The 17,698-nt window shown below is 44.7% G+C and overlaps 1 protein-coding gene across 1 annotated transcript in view; it reads right to left on the reverse strand.

Annotated features, from left to right (window-relative positions):
• The window catches only part of PPEF2 (protein phosphatase with EF-hand domain 2), an 82,881-nt gene extending 68,221 nt beyond the window's left edge, over window positions 1-14,660 (reverse strand). Inside the window, exon 1 of the mRNA XM_082243947.1 lies at window positions 14,593-14,660. Within this exon, the coding sequence (XP_082100073.1) occupies window positions 14,593-14,656 (64 nt within the window). The 5' untranslated portion in view covers window positions 14,657-14,660. The remainder of the gene's footprint in view (window positions 1-14,592) is intronic.
• Between the last annotated feature and the right edge of the window lie 3,038 nt (window positions 14,661-17,698).

Genomic DNA, 17,698 nt, shown 5'->3' on the forward strand with positions numbered 1-17,698 from the left:
TTCTTATAGTAGATACCAGCCTTGAAACCATGGTATGGAAGCTGGATATTTACATCTACATTAGAAGCTGTATCAATGCTATAAACGAACAATTTTAGATGACATGTAAGCATAAGGTTGGGTTCACACTAGCTGCGGCTCAGGTCACAGCATGGGGTCCGGTGCGACCCTGTTCACCATTTCAGGTGCAAATCAGGTCTGGATTTTTGCCTGAATTCCCACCTGAAACAGAGCCAAAGATGCACAGGACCCTTCTGTAGTGCGCTCCGCAGCCGCCCTGGAGATGCGTGAACCGGCTCCATTGAGAGCCGGTGACACTCTTCTGTCATGGGAATTGGATGCGGGAAAATGCGCATCCAATTCGCATAAGTGTGCACCCAGCCTAAAGCCAAGAGAATGATTTGAATATCTCCATGCTTAAGAAATAATTCCTTTATTTTGCAGATATGCCAGGTACATACATAATGTTGGTAGAAGAGTAAGTAAATTCCTCTGACTCCCCAGTGCAATGTGTAAACCACAGCCATCTGACATATTACTGTTATTGAATCCACCTAATTATATATGTATATATACAGTATATATATATATATATATATATATATATATATACACACAGATAATGAATGTTGATGGATTTCCTAGGTGATGAACTCCCAAAGCTTCCATTGGTTAAGTTAAACCTGTAGTGTGAACATAAAATATAAAGGCCACAATTGCAATGCACAGGTCAAGCAGCATGTCACTCCTCCAGATAGCATTGTGAGAAACAGGAAGGAATGGGGCTTTTCTGCCCTGCTGAATTTTAATTTTTCAGGGAAGTACCAGTTAGAAGTTTATGGTGCCCCTATAACTGCAAGTTTTCTGTAAAGATGGAAAAGAAGACAAGTATTCATGTGTAACGATCAAGGCTAAGCTTCCCAGGGCCATGGGCCAACTAGATGTTGCTACTATGAAAATGTGAATAGTGGAAACCCACAATCCCCCACAGGTACAGTGCTTAAAACTGTGAAAATGAAGTGCACATAAGAATCTACCACAGATGTACAATGAAAAACATGTTGCAACGTCTAACATCAAAAAAATATCTAAAATACAAAAATCGTGTCAAAAATGAAAATAATGTGTCCATATACCAAAACAAAGCACATGTAAATGTTTTGAAAAGTGGTTTCTTATATTCACAATCTCACTGAACGTTCATTGAAACATTGCAACATTGTTTTTTATTGTGCATTTGTGGTAGATTCTCATGTGCACTTCATTTTCACTGATTATACTGTAGCACTGTATCTGTGAAGATTGTGGGTTTCCATTATTTTCATACATTTTCACATTTTTTAGGGGGATATTCTAGTATAGCAGCTGTTGAGTATTTTGTTTTAGAAATCCTTTTTTTCTTTAGTTTAATTTATAATAGAATCACTTCATAGTGCGGAATGGGTTTAATAATAATATTTTTGGAGACTTGAGCACTATTAGCTGTTGCTACTACTGTTCCTCTGTAGCTAGGTAATACTGTATACTAAAGGGCCATACACACTATAAGATTTTCCTGAAGACTTTTTCCTTAAGATTTACCTTTTCTATGTAGTACAAGGGCCTGCCAGATTTCATACTAATTGAAAGTGTTTAGGTTTGACCTCATATTATATGGTTTTGGTAAGTCTAAAGGAAAAAGTCTTCAGAAAATCTTATAGTGTGTATGGCCCATAACTCTGCTGGGGGGCTTTTTTCCTTTATGTTTGAACTCACTATAATCACTTTGTTTGACCACACACAAATATATGAGACTACAAGCAGAGTCTTTCAAAATACAGACAGCTTCAAACTTTCATAAATCATTTTGGAAATCTTTTGTGTGATTTCAGGTTAGTATAAATGCAATTAAAACATCATCTTTTATAGTCAATAACAATATATCTATATCTTGATTAATGGAGTAAGCTGGAATGTCAGAAAAGAAACGTTAGACATAATAGATTGTTTTAATTTTAACCACTTAAGAAGCGGAAGGTTTTACCCCCTTAATGACCAGGCCATTTTTTGCGATACGGCACTGTGTTAATTTAACTGACAATTGCACGTTCCTGCTACGCTGTACCCAAATTAAATTGATGTCCTTTTTTCCCACAAATAGAGCTTTCTTTTGGTGGTATTTGATCACCTCTGTGATTTTTATTTTTTGCGCTATAAGCAAAAAAAAGAAAAAAAGGAAAAGTTCTTAAAAAAACAAATATGTTTTACTTTCTGCTATAAAACATTCTAAATAAAAAAAATTAATTTTTTTTCATAATTTTAGGCCAATTTGTATTCTGCTACATATTTTTGGTAAAAAAAAAATCCCAATAGGTGTATATTGATTGTTTTGCGCAAAAGTTATTGCATCTACAAACTTGGGGAAATATTTATGTTATTTTTATTTATTTATTTATTTTTACTAGGCGGCGATCAGCGATTTTTAGCTGGACTGCGACATTGCGGCGGATAGATCGGACACCTTACTAACACTTTTGACACTTTTGGGGAGGACCAGTGAAATTACTACAGTAATCAGTGCTAAAAATATGCACTGTTACTGTACTAATGACACTGACAGGGAAGGGGGTAACACCATGGGCTATCAAAGGCTGTGACTCCGCCTGTGACAGGAGTCATACAGGGAGCAGCGGCTCTGCTCTCTATTGCAGCTACTGCTTCCTCCAGCAGTACTCGACATCATGACCAGCAGTACCCGCATGACCAGCATTATCCGCCAGCAGTACCCGCTAGCATTAACCACTAGCAGTAACCGTCAGCAGTCTGCAACATAAGTAGAAAAGGTATGTGCATTAGCGTGTATAAATTGTTGCAATATGTTTTTTAATAACTCGTTTTGTTTTGTTATAATACCTGTATGTCATGTCCTTGTTCATATATGTATGAATAAGAACATGACATTTTCTGGCTGCCTAAGTCATATGTGCTAGGGGTGCAACTATCCCCCAGCACATAACTGTAAGTATCCCAGCATGTGCAGTGATTCTGACTCCTACCACCGTGACCACTTCAATTCACTGAAGTGGTTATGGTGGTTAGAGTGTTCCTTTAATATCTCTCAGAAGAAGTAAACCTCTATATACTGATTCTATTTCATTTGATCATCCTCTAGTTGTGTTAAATTAGTGTGAGGGGTGGCGCGTGTAGGGCGCGGCGCCGTTTTATTACTTATTTACCTTAACTATAGTATATATTTTATATGCGGCCTGAGAAAATTTCTCTACACTCAGTGTGGCCCAGAGAAGCCAAAAGGTTGGACATTACATTGGACATTGGATAGGTTAACATTACATTGCAAAAAGCAAAGGCTGGGTTCAAAAAACTGTGACGTGACTCTTTGCTCCTACTTTATTATAAATGCCTGTGTTCTAACCACCAGTCAGTAGCTGTTGTTTTGTTCACTAAAAGCTAACTTAGAAAGGCCATATCAAGCCAAAGATTCCAGTATTCCGCAGTGTAGTCACATCACATTTTTTTACGATTGCTTGCTTTGGGGGACTATAGGTTACATAGCTTCTTAGACTTCATTCACACAGGCATACTTTATCATTATTACTGAGTGAAAGTAAAAAAAAAAATCCCTGGGTTGTCCCCAGAAAAGTAATTAAGGGGAAATCTTCTAATGGGGACACTAGTTCTGGAGACCTGGGGGTCCCTAGGGAATTCCCTTAATTGTCAGGGATTTCCCCTCGCTTCGGCTATGGGACAGAAACTGAAAATAAATCTCCCCAATGGGACACAGATGGATAAAAAAAACGGATAGGGGTTATAACTAGGGTTGAGCGGACACCTAGATGTCCGTGTTCGACGGGTTCGGCCGAACTTTAAAAAAAAGTCCGGGTCCGTGTCCCGGACTTTTACCGAACTTTTCCCGGACACCGAACCCCATTGAAGTCAATGGGGACCCGAACTTTAAGGCACTAAAATGGCTCTAAAACACCAAAGGAAAGGGCTAGAGTGCTGCAAATGGCAGCAAAACGTAATTAAGAGCATGGCAAGTGCTCTGCAAACAAATGTGGATAGGGAAATAACTTAAAACAACAAAAAAAAACAGAAAAATAAAACAATGTTCTTCTTCATCTCTGAAGGACGAGGCCCATATGGAGTAGGAGGGAGGTTGAGGTGGTGGTGGATGTGGCGGTGACATAGGCGTGCGCACAGGGTGTGCTGGGTGTGCCTGGGCACACCCTAATCACCTAGGGCACATAGCATTGCCAGTGAGGAGATGGGAAAGATCTCCCTGGGACCTGCTCTGCTCTATTTCTCCTTGCCTACAGGTACATGGCCCCGATACATTACTCTCCCTGCTGGCAAACACATGCATGTGTATTTCAACTTTGGGGTGCACACCTTAATGCAATAGGCTGCGCACACCTATGGGCGGTGTAGGTGGAAGCGGCGGTGGAGGAGGACCAGGGCCGGATTAACAGCATCATGGGCTTGGTGCTGAGGATTTTGAAGGGCCTTAGGGCCGTGCCTTGCCATGCACCCAGAGGAGGAAGGGTGCAGCCATGCATGCCTAATTCAACATGGGATGCTGTCTCTGAAGCCCATAAACACATCCATGCATCGCCAACTGTCCCTCCTTGTCCGGCCTTCACGCTGTGTGGGGAGGTTCTGAGGGTGCTGCCTGGGGAAGCGAGCATAGAAGCCAGACTTCTGTGTTTACAAGTGACAGAAGAGCGGTAACAGTGAATATGGCCAACCCGGGGCCTATATAAAAGGTAGGGGCCTGGAGCTGCAGCTCCAATAGCCCCTACATTAATCTGGCCCTGAGGAGGAGGACGAGGTAGCCAACACTGCTTCTTTTCACAAATTTTAAATGAGGGTACACCCCAAAAGAGTGAGAAAGAGCAAAAATGGAACAATGGGTGGGTAAGGTCGGTATCCATTGCTATTCTGCACAAGGTACGGAAAAGTCCCGTGGGATCCATGCCTGGTTCATTTTAATGAACGTGAGCTTGTCCACATTGTCTCTGGACAGGCGGCTGCGCTTGTCTGTTATAACGCCCCCAGCCGTGCTAAATACCCGTTCAGATAATACACTGGCTGCAGGGCACGCCAGCACCTCCAAGGCGTAAAGGGCAAGCTCAGGCCATGTGCCCAATTTGGAGACCCAGAAGTTGAAGGGGGCAGACCCGTCATTCACTACATGTAGGCGTGTGCACACATACTGCTCCACCATGTTGGTAAAATGCTGCCTCCTGCTAAGACGTTCCATCTGAGCTGCTGGTGCTGCTGTTTGTTGTGGCGTGCTGACAAAGCTTTTCCACATTTCGGCCATGCTAACCCTGCCTTCTGAGGTGCTGGCGGTGCCCTGGTTGCGTTGGCGACCTCCTCCTCCTCCTCCTCTGCCTTGTGCTTCCACTGTGGCCCCGCTGTCAGATGGGAATGCCAGCAGCATGGCGTCTACCAGCGTGCGCTTGTACTCGCGCATCTTGCGATCGCGCTCCAGTGAGTGAATTAAGGACGGTACGTTGTCCTTGTAACGGGGATCCAGCAGCGTGGCCACCCAGTAATCAGCACAAGTTAGAATGTGGGCAACTCGGCGGTCGTTGTGGAGACACTGCAGCATGTAATCGCTCATGTGTGCCAGGCTGCCCAGAGGCAACGAAAGGCTGTCCTCTGTGGGAGGTGTATGGTCCGTGTCCTCTGTATCCCCCCAGCCACGCACCAGTGATGGCCATGAGCTGGCCTGGGTGCCACCCTGCTGTGAACATGGTTCCATCTCCTCCTCCAGCTCCTCCTCCTCCTCCTCATCCTCCTCATCCTCCAGAACTGTGCCCCTGCTGGACAATTGCGTCCCTGGCGTTTGCGTGTGCAGGAACCCACCCTCGGAGCCCCTTGCGAATGACTGCCCTGAAAGCCTTGGAAATGTTACCTCTTCATCCTCCTCCTCCTCCTCATCCTGTGCCACATCCTCTTCCATCATCGCCCGAATTGTTTTTTCAAGGAGGCATAGAAGTGGGATAGTTAAGCTGAGAACGGCGTCATTGCCACTGGCCATGTTGGTGGAGTACTCAAAACAGCGCAACAAGGCACACAGGTCTCGCATGGAGGCCCAGTTATTGGTGGTGAAGTGGTGCTGTTCCGCAGAGCGACTCACGCGTGCGTGCTGCAGCTGAAACTCCACTATGGCCTGCTGCTGCTCGCACAGTCTTTCCAGCATGTGCAAGGTGGAGTTCCACCTTGTGGGCACGTCACATATGAGGCGGTGAGCGGGAAGGCCGAAGTTACGCTGCAGCGCTGCCAGGCGAGCAGCAGCAGGGTGAGAACGCCGAAAGTGCGCACAAACGGCCCGCACTTTCTGCAGCAGCTCTGACATATCGGGGTAGTTTTTAAGGAACCTCTGCACCACCAAATTCAGCACATGCGCCAGGCAAGGGATGTGCGTCAAACCGGCTAGGCCCAGAGCTGCTATGAGATTTCGCCCGTTATCGCACACCACCAGGCCGGGCTTGAGGCTCGCTGGCAGCAACCACTCATTTGTCTGCTGTTCCATGCTCCTCCACAACTCCTGCGCGGTGTGTGGTTTGTCCCCCAAACAGGCAAGTTGTAAAACTGCCTGCTGTCGTTTACCCCTGGCCGTGCTGAAGTTGGTGGTGAAGGTGTTACGCTGTCCGGATGAGGAGGCGGTAGAGGATGAGGAAGCGGAGTAGGAGGAGTTAGGAACAGGAGGCAAACTGAAGCGCCCTGCAATCCTCGGTGGTGGAAGGACATGCGCCAAATTGCTATCCGCCTCAGGCCCATCCGCCACTGCATTTACCCAGTGTGCCGTTAGGGAGATATAACGCCCCTGACCGTGCTTACTGGTCCACGTATCCGTAGTTAGGTGGACCTTGGCACAGATGGCGTTGCGCAGTGCACACCTGATTTTTTCCCCCACTTGGTTGTGCAGGGAAGGGATGGCTTGCCTGGAAAAGTAGTGGCGGCTGGGCACGACGTACTGTGGGACAGCCACCGACATAAGGTTTTTAAAACTGTGCGTCTCCACCAGACGGAATGACAGCATTTCAAAGGCCAATAATTTTGAAATGCTGGCATTCAGGGCCAGGGATCGCGGGTGGGTAGGGGGGTACTTCCTCTTCCTCTCAAGTGTTTGTGTTTGGGAGATGGAAAGCTGAACGCTTCCACGGGACATTGTGGAGATGGTTGTTGGTGACCCAGGTGGTGGTGTTGCTGACAGATCGTCTGTTTGCGGGGTGGCAGGTGCCGGTATCACTACAGATGTGGCTGGAGCGGCCGAGACTGCAGCAGAAGAGGAAGCAGGATGAGCCAGAGACGTTTCTTGGTTTTGAAGGTGTGTACTCCACTGCAGCTCGTGCTTTGCACTTAGATGCCTGATCATGCAGGTTGTGCTCAGGTTGAGAAGGTTCATGCCTCGCTTCAAGCTCTGATTGCACAGGGTGCAAACCACTCGTGTCCTGTCATCAGCACATTTTCTAAAGAACTTCCACGCTAGAGAACTCCTTTGAGCTGACTTTGGTGCGCTCGTTCCCTTGCTGCGTTGGGCAGTAGCGGGCGTAGTGTCTAGGGCACGGCCGCTCCGCTTCTGCACCCTGCTCCCTCTTCTGCTGTGCTGGTGGCTCTGTGCGACCACCGCCTCTTCCTCCAAACTACTCAGTTCACCTGCATGACGTTCATTCCATGTGGGGTCGAGGACCTCATCGTCCTCCACATCATCTTCCACCCAGTCTTCACCCCTGCCCTCCTTGTCGGTCTCCACAATGCTGAACGCCGCAGCAGTTGGCACCTGCGTTTCGTCATCATCGGAGACGTGCTGCGATGATCCTTGCATGTACTCATCTTGAGAAATAAGTGGTTGGGCATCGCTGCACTCAATCTCTTCCACTTCTGGGGCAGGGCTAGGTGGATGGCCCTGGGAAACCCTGCTGACAGAGTCCTCAAAAAGAATAAGAGACTGCTGTATGGCTTGGGGCTCAGACTGCTGGCCTGATTTGCAAGGGGGTGAGGTGAAAGACGGTTGGACATTGGCTGCAGGTGCCAACTCTGACCTTTCTGCAGTAGACTGGGTGGGAGACAATGTGAAGGAACTGGAGGCACTGTCAGCAGCAAACCAATCTACTATCGCCTCAACTTGTTCTGGCCTCATCACTTCTAGGGGCGTTTGATGCCCTACCAAATACTGATGCAGGTTCTGTCGCCTACTCACACTTGAGGAAGGTGTTTCACTTGTGCGTGTAGCTGGCACAGATCGACCATGTCCTCTCCTTGCAACAGGAGCTCTACCAGCAGCACCACGACCCAGGCCACGGCCCTTATTTGACGGTCTCCTCATATTTCTGTAATTTAAGATCTTGCCCTAGAAAGGTTTTTATTGAATAGCGGAATAGAAAATATGATCCAAAAAAAGTGTATGTATATCACACGTACACAACCACACTAGGCCCCAATTACTATTGTTTGTACCCCTAAAAGGCTAGATGAGGAGTAGGGGGGGTATGGAACAGGCAGCACCCTCAAACCTTCAGAAGTATGAGATGAACCCCAACAACTTGGAAAGGTGGATCTCTCTCACACGTACCGACACAGACTATCCCGCAATTCAATTGATCCTCAAAGGTTTTTATTGAATAGCGGAATAGGAAATATGATCAAAAAAAGTGTATGTATCTCGCACGTACACAACCACACTAGGCCCCAATTACTATTGTTTGTACCCCTAAAAGGCTAGATGAGGAGTAGGGGGGGTATGGAACAGGCAGCACCCTCAAACCTTCAGAAGTATGAGATGAACCCCAACAACTTGGAAAGGTGGATCTCTCTCACACGTACCGACACAGACTATCCCGCAATTCAATTGATCCTCAAAGGTTTTTATTGAATAGCGGAATAGGAAATATGATCAAAAAAAGTGTATGTATCTCGCACGTACACAACCACACTAGGCCCCAATTACTATTGTTTGTACCCCTAAAAGGCTAGATGAGGAGTAGGGGGGGTATGGAACAGGCAGCACCCTCAAACCTTCAGAAGTATGAGATGAACCCCAACAACTTGGAAAGGTGGATCTCTCTCACACGTACCGACACAGACTATCCCGCAATTCAATTGATCCTCAAAGGTTTTTATTGAATAGCGGAATAGGAAATATGATCAAAAAAAGTGTATGTATCTCGCACGTACACAACCACACTAGGCCCCAATTACTATTGTTTGTACCCCTAAAAGGCTAGATGAGGAGTAGGGGGGGTATGGAACAGGCAGCACCCTCAAACCTTCAGAAGTATGAGATGAACCCCAACAACTTGGAAAGGTGGATCTCTCTCACACGTACCGACACAGACTATCCCGCAATTCAATTGATCCTCAAAGGTTTTTATTGAATAGCGGAATAGGAAATATGATCAAAAAAAGTGTATGTATCTCGCACGTACACAACCACACTAGGCCCCAATTACTATTGTTTGTACCCCTAAAAGGCTAGATGAGGAGTAGGGGGGGTATGGAACAGGCAGCACCCTCAAACCTTCAGAAGTATGAGATGAACCCCAACAACTTGGAAAGGTGGATCTCTCTCACACGTACCGACACAGACTATCCCGCAATTCAATTGATCCTCAAAGGTTTTTATTGAATAGCGGAATAGGAAATATGATCAAAAAAAGTGTATGTATCTCGCACGTACACAACCACACTAGGCCCCAATTACTATTGTTTGTACCCCTAAAAGGCTAGATGAGGAGTAGGGGGGGTATGGAACAGGCAGCACCCTCAAACCTTCAGAAGTATGAGATGAACCCCAACAACTTGGAAAGGTGGATCTCTCTCACACGTACCGACACAGACTATCCCGCAATTCAATTGATCCTCAAAGGTTTTTATTGAATAGCGGAATAGGAAATATGATCAAAAAAAGTGTATGTATCTCGCACGTACACAACCACACTAGGCCCCAATTACTATTGTTTGTACCCCTAAAAGGCTAGATGAGGAGTAGGGGGGGTATGGAACAGGCAGCACCCTCAAACCTTCAGAAGTATGAGATGAACCCCAACAACTTGGAAAGGTGGATCTCTCTCACACGTACCGACACAGACTATCCCGCAATTCAATTGATCCTCAAAGGTTTTTATTGAATAGCGGAATAGGAAATATGATCAAAAAAAGTGTATGTATCTCGCACGTACACAACCACACTAGGCCCCAATTACTATTGTTTGTACCCCTAAAAGGCTAGATGAGGAGTAGGGGGGGTATGGAACAGGCAGCACCCTCAAACCTTCAGAAGTATGAGATGAACCCCAACAACTTGGAAAGGTGGATCTCTCTCACACGTACCGACACAGACTATCCCGCAATTCAATTGATCCTCAAAGGTTTTTATTGAATAGCGGAATAGGAAATATGATCAAAAAAAGTGTATGTATCTCGCACGTACACAACCACACTAGGCCCCAATTACTATTGTTTGTACCCCTAAAAGGCTAGATGAGGAGTAGGGGGGGTATGGAACAGGCAGCACCCTCAAACCTTCAGAAGTATGAGATGAACCCCAACAACTTGGAAAGGTGGATCTCTCTCACACGTACCGACACAGACTATCCCGCAATTCAATTGATCCTCAAAGGTTTTTATTGAATAGCGGAATAGGAAATATGATCAAAAAAAGTGTATGTATCTCGCACGTACACAACCACACTAGGCCCCAATTACTATTGTTTGTACCCCTAAAAGGCTAGATGAGGAGTAGGGGGGGTATGGAACAGGCAGCACCCTCAAACCTTCAGAAGTATGAGATGAACCCCAACAACTTGGAAAGGTGGATCTCTCTCACACGTACCGACACAGACTATCCCGCAATTCAATTGATCCTCAAAGGTTTTTATTGAATAGCGGAATAGGAAATATGATCAAAAAAAGTGTATGTATCTCGCACGTACACAACCACACTAGGCCCCAATTACTATTGTTTGTACCCCTAAAAGGCTAGATGAGGAGTAGGGGGGGTATGGAACAGGCAGCACCCTCAAACCTTCAGAAGTATGAGATGAACCCCAACAACTTGGAAAGGTGGATCTCTCTCACACGTACCGACACAGACTATCCCGCAATTCAATTGATCCTCAAAGGTTTTTATTGAATAGCGGAATAGGAAATATGATCAAAAAAAGTGTATGTATCTCGCACGTACACAACCACACTAGGCCCCAATTACTATTGTTTGTACCCCTAAAAGGCTAGATGAGGAGTAGGGGGGGTATGGAACAGGCAGCACCCTCAAACCTTCAGAAGTATGAGATGAACCCCAACAACTTGGAAAGGTGGATCTCTCTCACACGTACCGACACAGACTATCCCGCAATTCAATTGATCCTCAAAGGTTTTTATTGAATAGCGGAATAGGAAATATGATCAAAAAAAGTGTATGTATCTCGCACGTACACAACCACACTAGGCCCCAATTACTATTGTTTGTACCCCTAAAAGGCTAGATGAGGAGTAGGGGGGGTATGGAACAGGCAGCACCCTCAAACCTTCAGAAGTATGAGATGAACCCCAACAACTTGGAAAGGTGGATCTCTCTCACACGTACCGACACAGACTATCCCGCAATTCAATTGATCCTCAAAGGTTTTTATTGAATAGCGGAATAGGAAATATGATCAAAAAAAGTGTATGTATCTCGCACGTACACAACCACACTAGGCCCCAATTACTATTGTTTGTACCCCTAAAAGGCTAGATGAGGAGTAGGGGGGGTATGGAACAGGCAGCACCCTCAAACCTTCAGAAGTATGAGATGAACCCCAACAACTTGGAAAGGTGGATCTCTCTCACACGTACCAACACAGACTATCCCCCAATTTAACTGATCCCCAAAGGTTTTTGATTAAATAGCGGAATAGAAAATATGATCCCAAAAAAGTGTATGTATATCACACGTACACAACCACACTAGGCCCCAATTACTATTGTTTGTACCCCTAAAAGGCTAGGAGTAGGGGGAGTATGGAACAGGCAGCACCCTCAAACCTTCAGAAGTATGAGATGAACCTCAACAACTTGGAAAGGTGGATCTCTCTCACACGTACCAACACAGACTATCCCCCAATTTAACTGATCCCCAAAGGTTTTTGATTAAATAGCGGAATAGAAAATATGATCCCAAAAAAGTGTATGTATATCACACGTACACAACCACACTAGGCCCCAATTACTATTGTTTGTACCCCTAAAAGGCTAGGAGTAGGGGGAGTATGGAACAGGCAGCACCCTCAAACCTTCAGAAGTATGAGATGAACCCCAATAACTTGGAAAGGTGGATCTCTCTCACACGTACCAACACAGACTATCCCCCAATTTAACTGATCCCCAAAGGTTTTTGATTAAATAGCGGAATAGAAAATATGATCCCAAAAAAGTGTATGTATATCACACGTACACAACCACACTAGGCCCCAATTACTATTGTTTGTACCCCTAAAAGGCTAGATGAGGAGTAGGGGGAGTATGGAACAGGCAGCACCCTCAAACCTTCAGTATGAGATTGTGTTCACTGTACCCCACAAAGATTGAGTTCACTGCACCCCACAATGATTGTGTTCACTGCACCCCACAAAGATTGTGTTCACTGCACCTCACAAAGATTGTGTTCACTGTACCCCCCAAAGATTGTGTTCACTGCACCCCACAAAGATTCTGTTCACTGTACCCCACAAAGATTGTGTTCACTGCACCCCAAAAAGATTGTGTTCACTGCACCCCAAAAAGGATGTTGTTCACTGCACCCCAAAAAGGATGTTGTTCACTCCACCCCAAAAAGATTGTGTTCACTGCACCCCACAAAGATTGTGTTCACTGCACCCCAAAAAGATTGTGTTCACTGCACCCCAAAAATGATTTTGTTCACTGCACCCCAAAAAGGATTTTGTTCACTGCACCCCAAAAAGGATGTTGTTCACTCCACCCCAAAAAGATTGTGTTCACTGCACCCCAAAAAGATTGTGTTCACTGCACCCCACAAAGGATTTTGTTCACTGCACCCCAAAAAGATTGTGTTCACTGCACCCCAAAAAGGATGTTGTTCACTGCACCCCAAAAAGGATTTTGTTCACTGCACCCCAAAAAGATTGTGTTCACTGCACCCCACAAAGGATTTTGTTCACTGCACCCCACAAAGATTGTGTTCACTGCACACCAAAAAGGATTGTGTTCACTGCACCCCAAAAAGATTTTGTTCACTGCACCCCAAAAAGATTGTGTTCACTGCAGCCCAAAAAGATTGTGTTCACTGCAGCCCAAAAAGATTGTGTTCACTGCAGCTCACACACAGAAAAATGGATGTGGATCACTGACACCTGCCTATCTCCAATCCCACACCACACAGCAATATCGATTGTAGTTTGTAGAACACAGTTTCCCTAAAATTCAGCAGACTCTGTCCCTAACAGGATTGAGAAGAGATCGTAGATCAGGATTGAGTGCAGACCCCACCCCCCACACAGCAATATCGATTGTAGTTTGTAGAAGACACTGACCCTATATAATTCAGCAGACTCTATCCCTAAAATGCCTACAACTCGCCCTGCCTAAACACTCCGACCTGTCCCTCAATTCTATCCGGACACAAATGGTTTTTTCCTGCCTATCTTTCCCTAATCAGCAGCCAGCACGTTGATGTGTGCTCTGTCCCTGAATCTAAGCAGCATAATGACGCCGCTGCGGCTGCCTCGAACTTATAAAGACTTGGTCACATGCTTCAGACGGCCAATCACAGCTACTGAGACATTTGCAGGCATGGCTGGGATGGCTTAAGGCACACCAGTTAAACGATTGTTGATTGGCTGTTGAAAGCCCGCCATGAAAAGAGCGCCAAAGCATGCAAAACCCGGAAATAAAACGACCGAACACGGATTTTTACCCGAACATACAGTAAAGTGTCCGTGTCCGTGTTCGGGTACAAAAAATCCAATTATTCGGTACGAACACGAATAATACAGTCCGTGTTCGCTCAACACTAGTTATAACCCTCCCTTGCTCTAACCATAATGAAAAAGACAGATTTTGCCTATAGTTGTACTTTAAGCATACACTTGATCAAGGGCCCTGTCTGCTCGCACAGGATGACAGGTGTCCTGTGAATCCTTGTGCAGTCAGTCCCATTCACGTCTGTTGTGGCATAGCGGCTGCACGGGCATACACCTGCATGGATGTCAAATTAGGAGTCGTTTTTATGTCCCAATCTCACACTTTCTGTAAGGGCTTCCTATGCAAGCCAACATAGCCCACAGGCAGATGTGCGCTTAAGCAACCCAACATGAACGAAACCCTAAACCCTAAAGCCCATTTAATGAGTGTTGCCTTTTCTGTATAGTCATTTAAATTGTTCTTTAAAAAGTTTCTCAAATATATAAAGAACCAAAGAGCAAGGTCCAACAATTCCTAAAATGATGTATCACTTCTTTTTGTGCAGATACAGTACCTACTCAAAGTGAAACATAACAAAAAGTTATCAAGCTAAAGCATATTGCATTGGCCCTGCAATAAATTGACCCACAATTTGAATCTTACAGTATAAAATAAGGTTACCTTTTGTAGATTTTCGAATAGAGTGGTTGCGTGGGGGAGGGGTACTGGATGTTCCACATCCCATTGTCTTTTCTAAAGAGCCACCAAAAACAAAAAAAGAGTTGTAGTTTAATCTCAGAATATATTTTCTCTTTCAAAATAATAATTGCAGAGTGAAATCATATGACACTCTAATATGTTACTGTAAATAAAAAACAAAAAAGAAAAGGGCGCACCAGCCTTGCGCATTATCCTCAGCGAGTTTTATTAATAAAAGAATAAAAATCAACTACTCACAAACATGCGTAAAAGTCAAGCATTTCAATTCCATAGAGCAGCATCTTTACAGGAGTCCAATGTCTCGTAAAGGCGGAGGGCTGGCGCGTTTCGAGGCTGTGCCTCTTCCTCAGAGCCTGGAGGCCATGACTGAGTCCATGGCTTAAATATGGTAGATAAGGCCTCCACATGACTCTCAGAGATGTGGGAGGAGATACCACCCATATGGGTGTGACTACACAGCTAATTACGCAAACCATAACAAACTTATTGGTATACCCTATGGATCTACTAGCTGAGCTTGTACATTAGCCAATCAACATAACCTTCATGGCAAATAATAAATTATAAAAACACACATGATACTCAACCTCCGCCCCAGTCTTTTGCAGACCCTAACAGGTTTTCTTCTAAGATTGCCCTGTATTTGACTCCATTCATCTTCCCAACAACTCTGACCAGCTTCTCTTTCCCTGGGGAAGAAAAGCATCCCCTCAACATGATGCTGCCACCACAGTGTTTCACGATGGGGATGGTGTGTCCCCTACATGGCTTCTTGCAAGCTGCAAACGGGACTTCTCATGGCTTTCTTTCAACAATAGCTTTCTTCTTGCCATACTTCCATAAACGCCAGATTTGTGGAGTGCACGACTAATAGCTTTCCTGTGGACAGATTCTTCCACCTGAGCTGTGGATCTCTACAGCTCCTCCAGAGTTACCATGGGTCTCTTAGCTGCTTTTCTAAATAATGCTCTCCTTGCCCAGCCTGTCAGTTTAGGTGGACAGCCATGTCTTGGTAGGTTTGCAGTTGTGTCATACTCTTTCCATTTTTGGATAATGGATTCAACGGTGCTCCATGAGATGTTTAAAGCTTGGGATATGTTTTATAACCTGACTCTGCTTTATACTTCTCCACAACTTTTTCCCTGACCTCTCTGGTGTGTTCCTTGGTCTTCATGATGCTGTTTGTTCACTATGGTTCTCTAGGGCTTCACAGAACAGCTGTACTTATACTGAGATTAAATTACTCACAGGTAGACTCTATTTACTAATTGGGTGACTTCTAAAGGCAATTGGTTCCACTAGATTTTAGTTAGGGGTATCAGAGTAAAGGGGGCTAAATACAAATGCACACCACACTTTTCAGATATATATTTGTAAAAAATTTACATTGCTACAATATGTCTAATTTATAAGGAAACTAACTAGTGATATGTTCTATGAATCCTGTCTTAATTTATGATTTGTGGACCCTGTAAAACCTTTACAATATAAGACAAACTTTTCTCTTTGAGGTTTTCCAATATCTTCTCTTTGCCCACATCATCCATTCTTGTTAGAAATAACCTAATATCTATTAAGTTATAATCTTCAGAAATACTATAGCCTGTGCGGCTACAAGAAGACCATGGACAACCGAATGCTAACTTTGCTTAACTGAAGCCCTGGAAAATGTCAAAAATATTTTTTTACCAACTTGTTAACATATGTACTCTATATATCTACTTTGGTAAAGTGGGTGGCCTCACTCAAAGTCCCATGACCTCCTTTATATATTTTTTTGTATACATATTTAGGGATGGAGGCCCCCCACTGTGGTTGCTCTGGGTCATTAAACTGTTTTCTAGATAAAATATTTTCTATTTTTAACTCTGGGAACTAATCCTATTAAAAAAACAAACTTGCAACAGATTTATATTTTTCTATTAATTTTATGATTTTTTACAAGAGGCTACAAATATATTTTATTTTTGAACGAACTATGTAATTATATATGAATGCTTATGTTTATCGATTGAGCGCTACCATACATTTTCAAATTTTACAAAAATTTAATTATCATGTGAGGCTCTGCTTAAAAAGACATAATAAAAGAAAAGGAATTGGCAGCACTCCAGGTTGAGTCAAAATCCAGATTTATTGACTGGACATCCAAATATGACAATCGTGACAAGGTAATACAAGGTAATACAAGGCATACCTTGTCACGATTGTCATATTTGGATGTCCAGTCAATAAATCTGGATTTTGACTCAACCTGGAGTGCTGCCAATTCCTTTTCTTTTATCAAGTTTTCACGGAGGCGAGCCGGGGCATGCACCGGTGTGAGTCATCAGGCAATTACACCACCTTGAGCAGTGACTCCTTGTCTGTTCAATTAACCGGTTGCCGACCGCCGCACGACTACATACTGCGGCGGTCAGCCCCGGCCAGGCAGAGTGACGTATCGGTACGTCACTCGCCTGTCACTGACTTGCGAGCCTATTGCGGGCGGGCGCGCGCGCGCCGCGGCTCGTTCACAGACAAGTCAGTGCGTGTGACCGGCGGACTCGATGTCCGCCAGTCACACTGCGATCGCTCCTGTGAAGGGAGAAAGACAGAGTGGCTTGTGTAAACAAGCTGCCTGTCAGTTCTCCCTGTGTAAAAGTGAAGATCTGTCCGTTCTACTATGTAGAACGGTTGATCTTTGCTTTTACACCAATAGGAATGTCCCTGCACAGTTAGAATCACGCCCCTAGGACACACTTAACCCCTCCCTGTCCAATAAAGTTAACCCCTTCCCTGCCAGTGTCATTTTTGCAGTAACAATGCATATGTATAGCACTGATTACTGCAGTAATGTCACTGGTACCCCCAAAAGTGTCAAAAATGTCAGTCAAGGGTCCGATCTGTCCGCCGCAATGTCGCAGTACCGAAAAAAAATCGCAGATCGCCGCAATTACGCGTTAAAAAAAAAACCACCAAAAATGACAAAAATCTTTCCCTTTGTTAGTAAACGCGATAACTTTTGCGCAAACCAATCAAATATACGCTTTTTGCGATTTTTTTTTACCAAACATAGGTAGCATAA

The sequence above is a fragment of the Pelophylax lessonae genome, assembly GCF_965119305.1.
Source record: "Pelophylax lessonae genome assembly, chromosome: 1".
NCBI lineage: Eukaryota > Metazoa > Chordata > Amphibia > Anura > Ranidae > Pelophylax > Pelophylax lessonae.